This window comes from Cuculus canorus, chromosome 2, assembly GCF_017976375.1.
Source record: "Cuculus canorus isolate bCucCan1 chromosome 2, bCucCan1.pri, whole genome shotgun sequence".
Lineage (NCBI taxonomy): Eukaryota > Metazoa > Chordata > Aves > Cuculiformes > Cuculidae > Cuculus > Cuculus canorus.
The window spans coordinates 122,137,599-122,154,753 of NC_071402.1; the positions used below are offsets into that span (position 1 = coordinate 122,137,599).

The window sequence follows — 17,155 nt, forward strand, 5'->3', positions numbered from 1 at the left end:
CGTGAGAAACTACTCATCAGACTTTCTTCTGTTTTCCCAAACTGGTCTCTTTAACCCACTGGGGACAATTTCAGCCTGGATAAATTGATGTTTTTTTATAAACTCTGGACCCATAAGCTCTCTTTTCCATAGCACAGAACCCATAGCAGAGAGTGTTGCAATTGCTCTGTACTAATGGACTGAAGCTATATTGCTTGTAACACTGAACACCATATCTTGTACACATAATACAGGAGCATGGGCTTCATGGCTTGGTAACTGAAAATTGGCGAAAGAAACTACAATTAATCTGTGACCAGGAAGAATTCTTAAGAGTTTAATTTTTAAGCCTCCTCCAGCAAATTCCTTCTCTCTGTCTCCCTACAAAAATACCACTCTCAAAGAGAAAAGGAAAGACGAATATAAAGATGGATAAAGCCGAATGGCAGTAAATTTAAAGACCTCACAGTGCATGTAGATTTCTCTCTGTAAAAATGTAGTATCAGAGCAAACAATTATAAGGTGCTGTACTAGTTTCTGATTTGCTAAAATCTTTTATTTAGGGCAAAACACCGTTGTAATCTTCTATAAAGTGCTTTTTTACTTCTTATGCAAAAAGAAAGAGGATGCAGAACAGATCACATGTTAGTCTTTTTAAAAGAAATACAACTCTTAAAGCATAAGGGCTGCTGAAAGAAACACACAGGTATTTTGCCCGTTATGTGTTAGGAAAAAAAGAGATTTAAGCTAGCATGAGTTATATGAAATACTGCCAAAGAGTCTAATTAAATTTTTAATTTCAGCCCTGGTGTCTTTTTGTGTGTCATGAAACCAGCTATTAAATTTAACTTTACAAGACAAAAGAATATTAGATCATGTACCAAAAGCAGACTCATACCAACTTCTTCCCTCAAATCTATAATCTTGGAATTGTTTAATAAGTTAATATATAGAGCTTAAAAATTATGTAATTTTTATCACTGCTTATTACATGAACAAAAAGAACATTTTCCCCTTCTGAAGACACTGGTGATTTACTGTCAAAAGTCAGTGATCTGAAGAATTCTCAAGAGTCAAGAGACAGTAGTCTTTAATAGAAGAATCCCTGCCAGGTATCGTGGCCAAAAGAAGTAATTAGCTATACAATAATTCAAGATGAATTCCAGTGATAAAACCCTAAAAAGAAAAAATACAGAGATGCAGCCAGACTCAGGGTTAATACATTATGTGTCCAGATAAGGAAATTTATATTTGAATCCAAAAGAACGTTATCAGCTTTTACTGGCATGATTCCTGTTGCCCTCATGAGAAATAGGAACAAAAATAGAAACATAATTTCGCTGATTTGCTTGTAAGTCTTGGGTCCTAAAACATATGAATAATTCTTTGTATCTAAGGAGTCAAAAGGTTAAAATACACTTTCAGGAAAGGATTTGAAATTAAACTAGAATATTAATGTTCTTAGTCAGCATTTGAAAACAGGAAAAATGCATTTAGGAGCACTGGCAGTGTGGGGGAAAATAACAACACATACCATATGTTTATTCTTTGCAAATTTACTGTATGGTAATGGAAAAAATACAAGTACATAACAAGGGATTACTGTAGCACTGCAAAGCTGAATGCCTCACATGTTCAGGCCTCTGTTTTTCATAATCAGGAAGTTTTTCAATGAAATGTCACAAATCCTTTAAACCATAAAGGACAACCACTCACAAAGAATTTCTCAGGTTACATATAGTTGTTTTATATCTACATTTACTGAACAATTTATTGCTGCTTCCCTTTTTTCCTTTTTTTCTTCTTTTATTTTTATTATCTTTTTCTTTTTCTTTTAAAATTTTTCTATAGTTCATTTTCTCAGGTTTATTCTTATCTCTTGTCTTTGCTTAATGAACAGATAAACAAAAGGTATTTTGGGGAAGCTGATGCTTTCAGCATTCTATGATCCTACTTATCGTACAGAGTACATTGAATTAGCTGCAAAAGTTGAGCAACAGATTTGTCACCAGTATTTTATTTTGTCCTAGGTGACCAATAACTGTGAATTGCCATGAGCTCTGCAATCTTCTGTTAAGTCATTATCCTTGATCATTGCTATCTTTTGAATAAATTATTGAAGACTGTTGAATTAGGACAAGTGTTCAATAACTGACTGATGGTGGTTAGCTTTGGATAATTTTTTTTTGCACATGAATACAAATTTCTCACATGAGCTTCTATATTTAGTATTAAATGTTCAATTTTCATATATTTCTCTAAAACCTGGATCATAGTTTCTCTGCTCTTCTTGGCAAAAAAAAATTTCAATTATACTTTGATTATTTCACTAATAATACAGGATCTATTGCATTTCATGTTAAAATACATCAGAGAAACAAAAACAAACCTCCGTGTCACTTGCCCTGAAGCAAAATTGAATACATGATAAATTTGGATATATTCTTCTTCTACACTCTTACTGCCCTCTACCCCCAAAACAGGATAAGAAAATAGTACCAGACTACTCTGAACATAGCAAACATCTTTCATAGCAGACCTGTGTCAATAAAAAATAAAAAAAAATATGTAAGGAAGAAACTGTCCATGAGGTCAAAAGGAGACAAAAGGAGGAATTGTTAAAATAGCCAATAGACCTTGCACTCGCCCTGGCAGGTTGTATTTTTGTAAAAGCTTCGAGATTACTGCAGACAAAAGATACAGGAGAGAAAACTTAAATATTCCTATGGTTTGATTACAGTTGTGTAAAGATTTATATAATATCAAGAGAAATTAAAATGAATGCTAACATCTTTCAGAACAAAAAGAATTTATATGCTTAATTCTGTGGAACTCTAAGATTTCGCACAGACTCATAAATATTTGCAGGAATGGACCTATGGACTGATATCCAATTAGACTCCTCAGCTGGAGGCTGTAGATACCGTGGAAAAGTTGGGTTTAATTTTATAGTGTTGGGTTTAATTTTATAGTGTTAGCTTTAACTTTAAATGAAACTTCATGCTACTTTTTATGTAAATATGTTTATTTAACTTCAGAGAGGCTCTTGAAAAGAAAAGAGAAGGACAATGAAGTGGATCTTGAAAGATGTTCTCTCAGTGAATTCTATTACTTGCCACTTGCCTATTTCTAAGCATCCCCAATGCTGCCCAATGGTTTTGCTAGAACTGAGAAGCCAGGTTGAGGGATGAGTGTTAATAATAAGCGAATCCCTGAGGACAGCAATGTATCTGAGGAGAATTTTTAAGAAAGTCCTGCTTTGACTTTCAGAGTAAACCAAAGGAAATCTTGGGGACAGGCATAATCTGTTTCCATACTTTAAAATCTGTGTTTCTTTGGGGTTTTTTTTTCCTCAGAAAAATTTATTCCAAATAATGAATATGTTGCTTTCTGGGTGGTAACTTGATCAGTAGATTAACCTCTAGTCAATTCTCCTGGAAGGGAAAAATGTGCAACTTGAGTACACATCTTGTCCCTAGACATATTCAGAGTTAAAACCTTGGGGAAGACAGCAGATATACAGTAACTGTGAAAGCGATTCACATGATTTCACCTCAGGGCAAGAAGTAATGTCCTGGCAGGTGAAAACATCAGCAGAATATATAACCTTGTTAAGTAAGAGAGCCATTACGATTTCCCTCCCTGGAGATGCAATTTATGTTTTCTACTTATGCATAATACAGAAAAGCTTAGCATACAGCTTTTTGGAGCTCTTGGTGGCTTTGTTGCCCAAGAAATTCTGTGTAGGTTGGAAACTATAACAACATGGATACACAATAAGTGAATAAAATTGCTTCAGTCTTTGAAGTACTGTGATATAAAATTGCACCCAGTGTAGGAGAAATCTAATATGTGTTTTGCTAAAGGAATGAACACGGTGTGATTATCAATGAAGACTGTCCCTGAACACTTACTATATATGCAGTACTATATTGTAGATACAGTATATTTGAATATTCTACATGTATATATTTGTTACCACAGTCAAAGTAATTATTTATCACAGCATTGAGCAAGTGACATTTGTGTCTTAGGTAACTGTATTTTCAGCAGAACTCTAGTTACACTTGTGTAGGCAAGTTCTGTAGCTTTGGTTTTATTGAGTTAAAGTACAGAGGGTTAAAAAGTATGCTGATATATTTGTTTCTATAACAGTAAAGCCTTTGACTACTTTTGTACATAAACAAGATTTGATTTTCATTTTTATATGATTTCCTAACTTTGAGCAGAGGGGTGAGTGTAGATTTTCAGAGATCTCTTCCAAGCTCAGGTATTCTACTATTCTACGATGTTTTAAAAGTTTGCACTAAAAATGTTACCAGTTCAATAAAATTGAGAACAAATATTTGTATCCATGTCAATTGTCCATTTGACAGCAAGTTGCACTGATTACAGACAGTTTGCTCAAAAACTACATTATATGTAATTTCTCATATTTCAGCATGCATCCTGGGGTTATAATGACTCTGCAAATGATACAAGAACTTTACCATATAAACTTGTCTGACATGCTCATTACATCTCAAGGTAGCCTGAGCCTTCAGATCTAGTGTTCTTATAGAAGAAATTATGGTGTTATCATTTTCTTCACAAATTAATCTTACATTACACACAATAATAAAAGGATAGGTTACTATAAGAATACTTCTAAATATGAAGCCATTATTTTTTTCCACTCCTATACCAGTGAAAAATAAAAACAATTATGAAAAAAAGAAATTCACCCTCTAAATTCATATTCTTTTAAAGCTGAGAAGGTTAAGATGTATTAGATTATTTTTATTTTCCATTTTTTCCAATCTAGAGACTTGGATATGATGTTAATATTGTAAAAGTTACATTATCATGTTTCCTAAGGCAGAGTGAAGCATATTGGAAAAAGTTATCATCTAGCAGTCCTGTGTAATTAAAACAGAAATATGGTTAGATTCCAAGGCAATATCCTCTGAAAGCAAGGAGGTTCTGCCGGCTAAAATTCTGTTTGACAGTGTTTTATGTGGTCTAAAAACATCAATAAGCTGCTTTGCTAGCCTGGATATTTTTTGGTTTTTTTCAACATGTAACCCTCTGGTTTAAGCTTTACAATCTGATGCAGAATGCCATAATCCCAGAGAGTGAAATGAATGAGTATGGAGAATATTCAAAAGCTAACATTAGAAGTAAAATTTTGTCACTTATTTAAACATATTAATTCTAGTTACAGTGGAGGTTGGGCTTCAGTTGCTTTAGGTGATTTACTCACTTCTCTGTTTCACGTATTGTCATAATGTTCGTACAGAAACACTAGAATTGTCACTGACTCATTTCTTGTTTGCAGAATTTATACGTACTGTGCCACAGACAATAAACACCAGTGAGTTACACCTGCAGTAATAGTACACAATCTTCTGCCAAATGAGCTGTTGACAAAGGTGGATGCTTGACTGCTTGTAAGTGTTTAAAAATGACAGATTTTCCTCAAAGTTATTCAACCACACTCTAAATGTCAAAGTAGGGCTTTTTAACTTTAACCTAAGGTAAGCCACTTCTTTTTACACAGCTTCTGGGTAATGTGGCAAAACTCTCTTCTCTGTTAAAAAGGTAATTGGAATTATTTTGGAAATATTCTATGGAAATTACTTATTATGAAAAATATTTTTCAACCTATGGTTGTCCTGCAGTGCACAGGATGATCTTTGATCTAGGCTAGGGTGTAGGAATTATGACTAAGTGTAGCCAGAGTTGGGTTGGAAATTAATTTTTTCAATGCATAGGTTTTATTATAAACACATAGATAATAATCAAGGAATAGGATGTTTTTTCATTATGAAAGATAAAACCATCAGTAAGTAACAATGTGACTGAAGTTTCTATCAGATTTTCTTATCTTAAAATACTTGGGAAAATTAAAAGCCACTTTATAAAATAATGACTATTTTTTCCTCAATATCTATAGAATTACAAATAGGATAACCTTGGTTTGTTTGTTTAAAAAAAATACTATTTATTATGCAGATAATAAAGACACATTAAAAAAATCAGAAATATCATGCTACTTCCATTGTTGATTCATAATAGATAATCAAATTTTTAACAGATAAAATTCCTTTTGAGTTACTACTTCATTGAAAAGCAGCATTCATAAATTCAACACAACTTTATTAAAATATCTAGAAAAAGCATGACTGAAGGGGCAAGAATGAATGCATGTAAAATACATAATCTCATAGCTAGACAATGGCTAGGCAGACCTTCAGCTGAATTTTGTGTTTATATGCGAAGTGTTTTTTGCTATCCTTTTTTCCGCCTACAGGAGCAATATCTCCAGTTGACATAAGAAAGGTATAAATAAACCAATTAAAATGAAAATAGGGTGAAATTGCATACACGATCTTAAAAAATTTAATTAATCCTTAGCTGGAATGAATGAGAAAACTTAGTATGTTTAGGTTAGAATTTGTAGACTTTTTTCTTCCCAAGCTGTGCCCCCAGTTTTATGCTCCAGAACTTAATACTGTTTTCACCTTTATGAACAATTGGTTTGGCAAGTTACCAGGTTTCCCAGTAGAAAATGAGCAGCATCCCATATAATTTCTTTGATATTGCTGACAGCAACTTCAGTGTTATCATATTAAAATATCCTCACAACTCGACCATTAAAACGTAATAAATTCTAAACACCAGCCTATCCAAAGAGTAAGAATTACATCCCATTTTGTCAGACAATGTCTTTCAGGGGGAAATAAATTTTTTTTATTGGTTCTTAGTTGCCTTTTAAAATTTACTTGTCAATTTATTTATTCTATTATCAAGAAGCCTGGCTAAGTTACAGTAAGACTCGGTGTTCCCAACTGGAGGAAGAATCTACCGCTTTTCTTGGGCAATCTTTATTGTTGTTTCATTTACACTGTGGATACACTGAAGGAAGCACTCATTCCTCCTGCTTCAGAGACTGAGTACTGTCATCTTAAAGAGAGCATCTTCTCCTCAACTCGGGGGTAGGGGGAAAGGGAGCTGTTGTAAGAGGCACAACACTACTTTTATGGCTACAAAAGGAAAAGTAGGTTCTTATTAATTATGAGTCCTATCTGCAAAGACATATTTTTGAATCTTCAGGAATATAATCTATTTTTGAAAATGGCACACATTCAATGTTCCACTGAATGAAAGATTGTGCCTGTGTGGGTCTTATCTTCCTCTAGGACTTAATTACAGCTTAGGGGATGCCATACATGTCGTGGAGCCTCTAGTTCTTTGTATCAGTATGGCTATACCCGGTCTTTGGGTTTCTTTTATGAATAACAATGTCTACACTGTAGACACTTCTGCATAGACACAAGAAATAAGCAGAAAAAATAGACTGTTACCAAGCCCACAAAAGTATTGTGCAAACATTTACCTATTCTGAGGTTCTCATAGTTTTATACAGAGTTATGAACATCTGCTACTGCTTTCTCAAATAGCATGTTTGGGGGAGGGGGCTGGTCGATAGCACAATAATTTCCAGTTTCTCTCATATAATTGTATTATATGTTGTAAGAATCTTCTTACGAGCGCTTATCTTTATCAAATCAGATACCTGACTCTCTCACTAGCTGCTATATAGGCAATCTGTAATATATAATGCAAAACTATATGCGTGGGATGAGCAGGGTATCAAAATCTGTTTAACTTAGCAAACTATTTCACATATGACATCATAGTCACATACCTAGAAAATCTGGTTGAAACACCTGAATGGCTGAATTGTTTTAATGTCACAACTCCAGCTACCAAACAAATCAGTTTTTTCAAATTGTCCTGGAATAATTTACAAAAACATTTACAAGTTTCTTGAGAAAAATTCAGCAAAGAAAGTGAAGGACAGAAAATATATGTAACCAACACAAAGACTTTTTCCTGATTAGCATCTTACTATGATGAGAATATATAAAAAGATAGCACAATAGCACTGCTAGTATGCTTGCATACATATTGATCGTTGTAATCATAAATTACTTAATGATTGCTGGCTTTAGCGCTATCATGAGGAGCCAGTGAAAACTCTGTCTTACTTGTTTTGTGTTTTTCTGTTTCTCTGTTACTCATTAGAGGTTGAAATAGTTACGTGATTGCCAGATCCTACAGCTAAAATCTCCTGAGCTTTTCTTTCAAGATGGCTTAAACAATGTTTTCAATCTTTATTTAACCAGACAGCTACAATTTATACTTGTTACTGGAAACCTGCTTACAACTCCTTCTTGTTTTATTGAAAAGTAACAGGGCTATGGAAGTCCTGGAGCTTCTTCCACCCTTACAACTTAATTGGACTTTTAATGCAGACAGAGCATATAATTATATACACTCTCAGACTTGCAAATGAACCAAGAAAACACATTTAAAATGTTTTCCTAGAGATTTCCTTGTGGGTAGTGTAGCTACACAATCTAGTGCTAAGTATCCAACTTTGAGACTGCAGAATCAGGAAACTCTCACAATAACTTCTGGCCCGTTTTGGTCCACTTACTTTTAATTCAGTTCAAATCTCTTATTCAGTCTTGCGTGCGAAGAACAATTCAAACAGCATAAGGAAGGGGATAATGGATCACCAGGACTGCATCATTCTGCAGCCTCAGCTTTTTAATGCTTTCTGAAAGTGTTAGGAAATCTGCAACCTATGGCACTTTGGTGGACACGGCTATTACCATCTGTAGTTCACCTGACCCCAAACCAAAAAGCACTTGGCTAGTCACAGTGGGGAAGTTCATGCTATTTAACCCTGCAGTTCACCTGAGTTAATACTGTTACTGATCTATTTTCAAAAGCATTAGATTCACATTCAGTAGCAAATTTGCAGTCATTTAAAACATCCAAGGAAAGAGAGACAAACTGACTTATTCAAAGGAATCGGTTTACTGTCTAACTGTGGAAAATCTCTTCAAGACCCAAAGTGTCAGAAAACTGCAGAAGTTGTAGACACATGAGAAAGTAAAATATCTGTTAAGGATTGAGAGTGCAAGATCCCATGTCCCAGCTGCCAAATTTTCCCATAGTACCATTCCCAAGAAAAAAAATTATGTTAAAAAAAAGTCATCATATTTCTGTATCCACAAATTATACTTCTCAGAACCTACTTATTCATTCGTGAGAATAAACAGCCCAATAAACAATTTCTGAATGCAAGTTATATTAATGATGACAAGATATTTTCTAGCTGTGAGAAACTGATTCTTTTTGGCTGCCTTAAATCACGGCTGAGACTTTAGCAGAAGCAGTGTCCTTTAACACTTTATCTCACTCTCACAAGCAGCCCAGCTGTGCTGCAGTCTTGCTGGTAGGGAGAGCAGGGGCAGAATGGTACCTTGGACTCCAGAGCTTCCTAAGACCCCCCCCTAACTCAGATCCAGAACATTCCTAGAAGAAGCACTGTGCAGCCCCAGCAAAACCCTGTGAATAATACTCTGGAAGAGAAGCCAGTGGCAGCAGTATGCCCACCATCCTAGGAGAGAGAAGAAGAGGAATGGAGCACGGGTGGTGTTCTTGGACATCTTTTCCTTTCTCTTTCTCCTTTCCCTCTTTCTTTTTTCTTAATGCAGATACAGCAAGCCAACGCCAATTTTGTCCCAAAGAATGCCTGTCCAAATAAATCCCTTTTTGTATCAATTGTTTGGTGTTGTTTTGCCTTCATTTTAGTGTGTGACTTTCTAAACTAAAAAATGATAAACTGTGATCTATGAAATGAATGTACCCTAGACTGTCCAGGATGGGCCATGACACTGGCTGCAGCAGAGAAAGCGAGTGATTGACCAGGTAGATTTTCTACTACCATAGGTATCTTCCCACATTTGGTGAGCCCTCTTTTTGTGGTGGCGCAATTTCTGACCACCTTATTCCTGCTCTTTATCCTTATTGATGAGCAAAATGTTTGGATCAGAAATGAGATGCACATGACTGAGGTTAGTTCTGCAAGAGAAATACTAGTGGGCATACTTAACCTGAGAATACAGAAGAAAGTGACAGAATGATCATCTGTCTTGAGTTCTCTGTATGTGCTTGTGGCACTGGATGCTACTCAGTGTCAAGAACTCTTTTTTTTCATTATCTCTTTAGTTTTAGTATAATGAGTTATACCATGGAAATACAGTGTGTATCCACAAATTCTGCAAATATTTTCCTTTTTAAAACAGAAAAAACCCCTTTGATATGTCCTGCGTTTGTTTAAATCCCATCTTCCACAAAGAGTGTGAGCTGTCACCTTCGAAGCCAGGGTAGGCTTGCTCTCAGCAGAGAGTCTGTATATCACCCAGCTGACTCTAATTTGGAATAGATTTTATTAAAGCTGAAACTGTATGCAAATGATATGGTGATCCCCAGATTTGTCAGCATACAGAAAACATGAAGCAATATATAGTGGGGGTTCGTCAAGGTCAATAACAATATCAAAGAGGAGAATGCAATTAACTTCAAACCATATTTTTACATGGAGTTATATTCCTTTTCAGATTAACTGTTCCTCCCCAAGGAAAATGTGTTATACAAACTAATCTTCAAGCTCTTAGAACAGTTGCGTACTCTCTCAGCTGCTGTCTTCAGCAGCAGGAAGTTTGGGGACATTTCAAGAGGCAAACAAATGAGATGCCCTGATTATTTTCCTCTCTACAAATTTGCATTTGTATGTTTACACCTTTCTACCGCAACAGTTTAAAGAGCATTTCTGTGGAAACACCTGTGCCAATGTATACCTAGTAAGAAGCTTACATAGAAAAATCTACCTATACATTGCATTCATTAGTGCTTGAGCTGAAAAAGGACTTTAGCCTACTCATCTCTCATGCATTAGAGCAATTTTGTCAACCTAGTGGTTCCTCAGGCCAGCAATGCTCTCCCTGGTTGACTACTGCAGTGTAGAACTCAACGTGACCTTCTGCACGGAAACATGTGTGAGGGGGCCTGAGCAGGGAAGACGTAGTGCTGGAGTGACATGCACACTGGGCACCAATTGACACTTTTCTTCACAAACCAGCCAAGCAACAGGCCACTCTTCATAACAGTGAGTGTCTGCGTCTGCTGCGTGGAAGATAACAGCTACACAATGTGAGGAGTTTTGTAGCTGTGTAGCAGTTTGTGCTGCCTGTCCAGACAGATAACCTTTTTTGTCCTTTACACTTCCTGAGGATTACACTCATCCCCTGTATTGATATTATCCCTGTCCACAGTCATGTGTTATCGCCCTTCTCCCTATGTGTAAGGAGAAGCGTAATACAAAGCCAAACGCCTGAACTGTTAAGGACCAAACGGAAAGTTCAGCTGTTGCTATGTTAGTATGCTCACATGGTTAAGTCAGAAAAGGAAAGCTGCCATAAAATATTTTCATTATTAAGACTGAATCTAAATATTTGCTATATAATATGAGTGAAAGTACTTCAGTAAGCATGTACTGAAGTCTTTCAGCAGTGCTTTATCTGGGATTTCTTGTTATTTCACATTAAATTGCTCATTTAAATGGAAAAACACATTTTAGTTGCAGTGCAAATAGAATCAACTGGTTCTCATTTTGAATACGTGTGGCGACATTCTAAACTAAGAAGTGATAAACTGTGATCTGTTAAATTAATGTACATTAGTCTGGCACGTGAGCTTCTAGAAAAAGTATAGTTAAATGCCTTTATTTGGACACACGCTTTACATGAATTTGAATTGTTTTTAAACATAAGTAAAAATGATAAAACATTAAGGATGTTCTTTCATAGACAATGTTTGCTATGAAAAAAACAGAAGCAGACAACATTTGCTGTTTATGATCCAATCAACTGAAAAATGATTCATGTAGGTAATAACTGAATTATCACACAAATGGAATGAGCGATCCTTTTAATGCAATATGTATATTATTTCCTTACTGTGACAACCTTGTGCAAGTATGAGAAACATCTTAAAGATAAAAATAGCTGCAGAGGACTTAGAGGATACTTACATCACTTTCATGACCTTCTCTCAGATTGTATGTGAGATCATGCTGTAAGTCTTCAACAAACTTGTGAGCATATTCTGGGTAAAGGTCGAGCACTTCAAAGAGACCTTTGAGGATAATGCATTGGAGGTCACAGTATGTTAGAGCTTTAACATCTGCATTTGTTTTGATAACTTGATCCCTAATTGATAGGTTTGCTCCAATTAAATCTCCTTTACCTAAAAGAAAATATGAAATTAATAATCTTCAAAGCATGGATTCTTCTTTTTTTTTGTATCATAAATCTGTTTAACATAATTGCTACATCTTAAATCCCATTGCTACTACCACACTGTTTAACTAATAACATTCTAAAGGACCTTTGTCTAAAAGCTGGTTCTTATTTTCATTTTGCAGGTGCAAACTTATACGCAATTAGTTGGTGGTACAAAGACTAATTTTCAGATACGTAACTACCTGATTTAAGGGAGTAATCAAGTAAATATGTATTAATTTAGGATTTCTACTGGTAATTAATAGCAGGTGTTGTTTGTGTATCAAAAAGTGAACATTAAGTTTCTAGCTTGGGTTATTTTTTATTTTTTTTAAAGAGATGTTAAGATAGCATTTTAAGAATGACTCAAAATTAAGTATAGATCATCAGGAAAGAATGTACAATCTATGATAACTACGGCTGCATAGCTATGCTTCCTAATGTATCTTGGTTGCATAGACTATTAATAGACGTGTAGCTCAATGGTACTTCTGTGAAGAAAAAAGAATGAATTCTTAAGCCATTATATTGTCATTTAGGGGCAAAACTGGCTTAGAATAATGGATGTATTAAAAACCACAACTGACCATATATTGAAGTGCATAAAAGTTAAAAAAAAAATAAATAAATTCCATAAACATCTGACCTGAAGAATAAAGTCTGAAGAATAATCATTGAACCAGGGGTCTCCCTAAAAAAATTAATGCAGATTGTCTTTGTTTAAACTTGGACAATGTGATGGAGAGCAATCTTGGCAAGTTTATGGGCAATACAAAATTGGGGGGAAAGGTTGATATGCTGAAGGCCAAAGCCACCATCCAGGGGAGCCTCAATGAATGAGAAAAGGGCTAATAGATATCTCATGAATTTCAGCAAAACCAAATACCAAGTCCTGCACCCAGGATTAAAAAACCTCTGTGCAGCAGTATGGACAGGGGACCATCCAGCTGGAAAACAGCCCTGCAGGAAAAGACCCAGGGATCCTTGTGGACTACAAGTTGAACATGAGCCAACAGGTGACCTTGCACCAAAGAAGGCCAAGAACATCCTGGGCAGTTGTAGCAAGAGTGTAGCCAGCATGTCCGTGAAAGTGACTCTTCTCTAATGTCATCTGACAGACAACATCTGGAGTACTGTGTCTGATTTTGGGCTTTCCAGTACAAGGCAGAATATTGACATAATAGAGTGAGTCCAAAAAAGGCCACCAGGGGAACTGGAGAACATAATGTACAAGAAGAGTCTGAAAAAAATGGGTATTTCTCTGCCTTAAAAAGAAAAGAGATTATTGCTGTCTTCAATAGCCTAAGGGAGAAGTGTAGAGAAGACAGAACTAAACTCCTCTTCAGGACACACAGTGTGGCAAGATGTTTTGGGCACAAGTTGTAAAAAAGAAATTGTGGTTAGGAATCAGGATATGAAAGTCATCGTGAGGCTGGTCAAACAGTTGGACAGGCTGACCAGCGAGTCTATGGAATCACCATCCTTGGAGATGTTCAAAACTTGCCTGGACATTGGCCTGTGTGAGCTGAGCTAATTTGGCCCTGCTTTAAGCAGGTTTAGAGGTAAGTGGGTGGCTGCAAGAGGTCCCTTCCAGTCTGTGAAGACTGTAAGGTCTGAAAATCTGCCATGATTCCAGCTGGATAATAAACAGGAAATGGTGCACGTGAAAAGTAAGTTGAACTAAACTGCCAGCCAGCCCTAAAGCTGCTTGAATAAGCTACTTTTGTACTTTAAAACACTACTGGTAATTTTTTCCTTTTACATGGACCTTGTAAAACTTTCTCAAAAATACTTATCATAAACCCAGCATGAGGAGGGATTTTCTTTTATGCAAAGAATATACATACATTAACGTTACTTTGAAGTCCCTAAAATTGCTTCTAGTACAAATGAAAACTAGTACTAGCTCAGGTGATGTAGAAAAGATAAATCTGATAGATGGCAATGACATTTTTCATTGCTCATCACGTGAAATAATGCTTACATAACTAAGTATAGAAGCTAAGCAATAATTCACTTTTACTTTTTACTGTAAATATCAACAATTCTTTAGATTTCTTTAATTATATTAAGCAGAGGACTGGCAATGTTTATCTGTTGCTGGCTGTGTAAATAGGGACAAGAAAAAATATTTCAGGTATAACAAAACTGATCTTTAAACATCCTAATTAGAAACTTTTTAGGCACGCAAACAGTACCAGTATCAAAAATGCATTAAAAAATATGAAAAAATATTAGAGTTGTGTTTGATTGTAGTTACAGTGTTTGATAAATAATGTCAGCCTGGAAGACGTTACAACTGATCTGGTAATCATATCAAATCCAATAATTTTATGTTTCTTTTCAAATGAAAACAATACTTGAAATTCTGTAGGTAGTAAGCTAAAGTTTTGTGTAGAATTACTGAAGCAGTGATATGACTCTGCCTTGAATATCAACATTTTTTACATAAATAGAATCACATAAGTTATTCTTAGCAGCCCTTTCTTTTTATTGGAGAACAAACTTACTTATAAATGTTTATGCGGATACATCTATTTGTTAATATATCTGGGACATGCAGTCAAAGTTATGATTTTATTCTCTTTATGGATATCTTTTAAATGACCTATGGGTAATATTTTTTAATAAATCTAAGATGTATGCTCAAACAGTTGTCATTAAAAATATTTTCCTATGAAATCATTTTAGCCATCATTATTAGATTTCAAATAATAGTCTCAAGAGGAACCAAACAGCTGTATTTAGTCAGGGCATTTCATTGTATTGTTGCTGTATTGCTTGTTAGTGAGAATGGTTCAGTAAACAAATCCTAATCCACTAGAATTAGAATGATGACAGAATTATAAAACAGTGATCTGGGAGCTGTAACACAGCATTGTTGGGAAAAAAACTGCTCTCTTGGATTTATATCAAATCAGTAATACAGTTTCTCGTAGGGACATACAGGTTTGGTGCATTCACCTTCTGCTGTTGTTAATTACATTTAAATGATGAAGCTCCTATTCACTCTAACAAAACAATATTTCATTGTATTATGTTTATGGTTTTGCATTATGATTTCATTAACTTCTCTCAAAAATCCACTAATCTCTTTCTTAATGTTTTCATTGTCAACATTACAAAATGATGCTTTCATTTACATTTTCAGAGGTGCCTGAAAATGGAATCATTAATGAAATCATAGCTCCAATGGGAGCAGCTCTTGATCTCTTGCTATATTTAAGCTCATGTTTTTTTCTAAGCCGTATTTTATAGTTTTGATTTATGTGATCCAATAAAATCAAGGCATTCTAAAACTTACTAATTACGAATAAGGGATGGAGTGATGTGGACAGTCAATCTAATGGAATTAGATTGTTATGAAACAAACAAGACATGTATCACATTTAAATTCTAAAAAAAATCTAAAAAAAGACCAGTCAAATGCATGTTTCTACAATAAAGGAGATTCAATTACAGAAGACTAGGATCTTGCATGATCAACAGTCTAGTGCAATCCCACAAAACAAGAAGGAAAGGAAAAAAGGAAATTTTCTTTTAAACTCTGCTTTATAAGAATAACGAAAGTTAGTAGAATGAAGAATACATTTAAATCTGAAGAGGTATTAAAATTGTGATAAAATAATCCTTTGCACTTTGAGTAAAATTTTCTATTTCATTTTATCAAAACAATTTGTAAACATTAAGTCAGACAAGACTGACCATCCTTAAGCTGAAGATAGAGGGAATCTCTTCAGTAGGCATTAGGTTGAGGCCAATCACTAAAATTTACAGATAGAGATTCTTAACCCTAGATAAGGCAATGCAATCATCTAACAAACAACGACTACACAAACTTTCTTAGAACAGAACTTCTGGCATTTCTCTGTTCTAATATACCCAGATGACTGCTGGCAGCATCAATTAGGTTGAAGAAGTAACTCTTCAGGGAGCAGAGCCAACAATGCTCATTTTTCATCACATGACTGTCCTGTGATAGGTGTTCATATGCATTCATCAAAAAATGAGAGTAGGATCACATTGCTTGCTTTAAAAATTGCTGCAAATTTTATCTAATGCTAGAAAATATCTCCTTAAATGCAAAGGAGAGAGAATAAGTAAAACAACAAAATCAAGATAGAAGTGAAATATTGCACAGCTAACACTCTAGCAATTGAAAGCTCCTTAGGGAAAACAATAAGTAAGTTCAAACTGTAGAAATTAGGGATGTCCATAGGTACGATTAGCAGACTAAAACAGAACTGAGTCTTTCTCATCAGACTACAAGGATGGTTTCAAGCCACCAGTTGGTAGTGAAAGACTTCCAACACCGAAGGACCATTCTTTCACTTTGAAGCTATGATTATGAGCATACCAAGAATTGCCAGCACCGTACTGTCCTTCAGAACTTCCATGGAACCTGAGCACACAAAGTAGATCGCTTGGAGGGCATCTCCCTGCCGGAGGAGGTATTCTCCAGGAGCACAGAAGGAGGTTTTGATATGCAGAGACAGAGACCTGAGGCAACCACGGCTGGCACACTCAAAAAGAGAGAGCTGCAAAATCTCCTTATTCAAGTGCATGGTGATGTCTGAACGCAGCTCATCTGGGAAGTCTTTTAAAAGCTGTCCAAAAAAGAGAAAAAGGAGAGAAAAAGTGTAAAATTGTGTTTCCTCTCCTGCAGAAGGCATTTGATGTAGTAGCACTGCACATGTCATACTGATACAAAGAACCCCCCTTGATTTTTCTTATCCCCTTGGTAAGACTTGCTTGCTATGTCTTAATAAATCTTTATGCTGATAAACACTGATTAATTCCAGGGAAAACACGAATTAAAATATGCATTCATAAAAAAACAAGAAAAGGTATTCGACAACACTATGTGTGAGAATTCCCCCTAATGCACTACTTAACCTTGTCCAAGGCTGTTCAAGTATGTACTGTTGTGTACAGTGGTGCATACAATGAAAACAGCAAAAATGAACTTAGTTTAGAATTTTTATTTTAAATGC

General features: G+C 35.3%; 1 protein-coding gene across 5 annotated transcripts in view; it reads right to left on the reverse strand.

Moving 5' to 3' along the window:
• KCNH8 (potassium voltage-gated channel subfamily H member 8) overlaps positions 1–17,155 on the reverse strand; it is a 192,644-nt gene that overhangs the window by 23,024 nt on the left and 152,465 nt on the right. For all 5 annotated transcript variants that reach the window (XM_054060446.1, XM_054060445.1, XM_054060444.1 and 2 more), the window contains 2 exons: positions 16,519–16,768; positions 11,912–12,126 (listed from right to left, as the gene is read on the reverse strand). In XM_054060446.1, the coding sequence (XP_053916421.1) occupies positions 11,912–12,126; positions 16,519–16,768 (465 nt within the window). The remainder of the gene's footprint in view (positions 1–11,911; positions 12,127–16,518; positions 16,769–17,155) is intronic.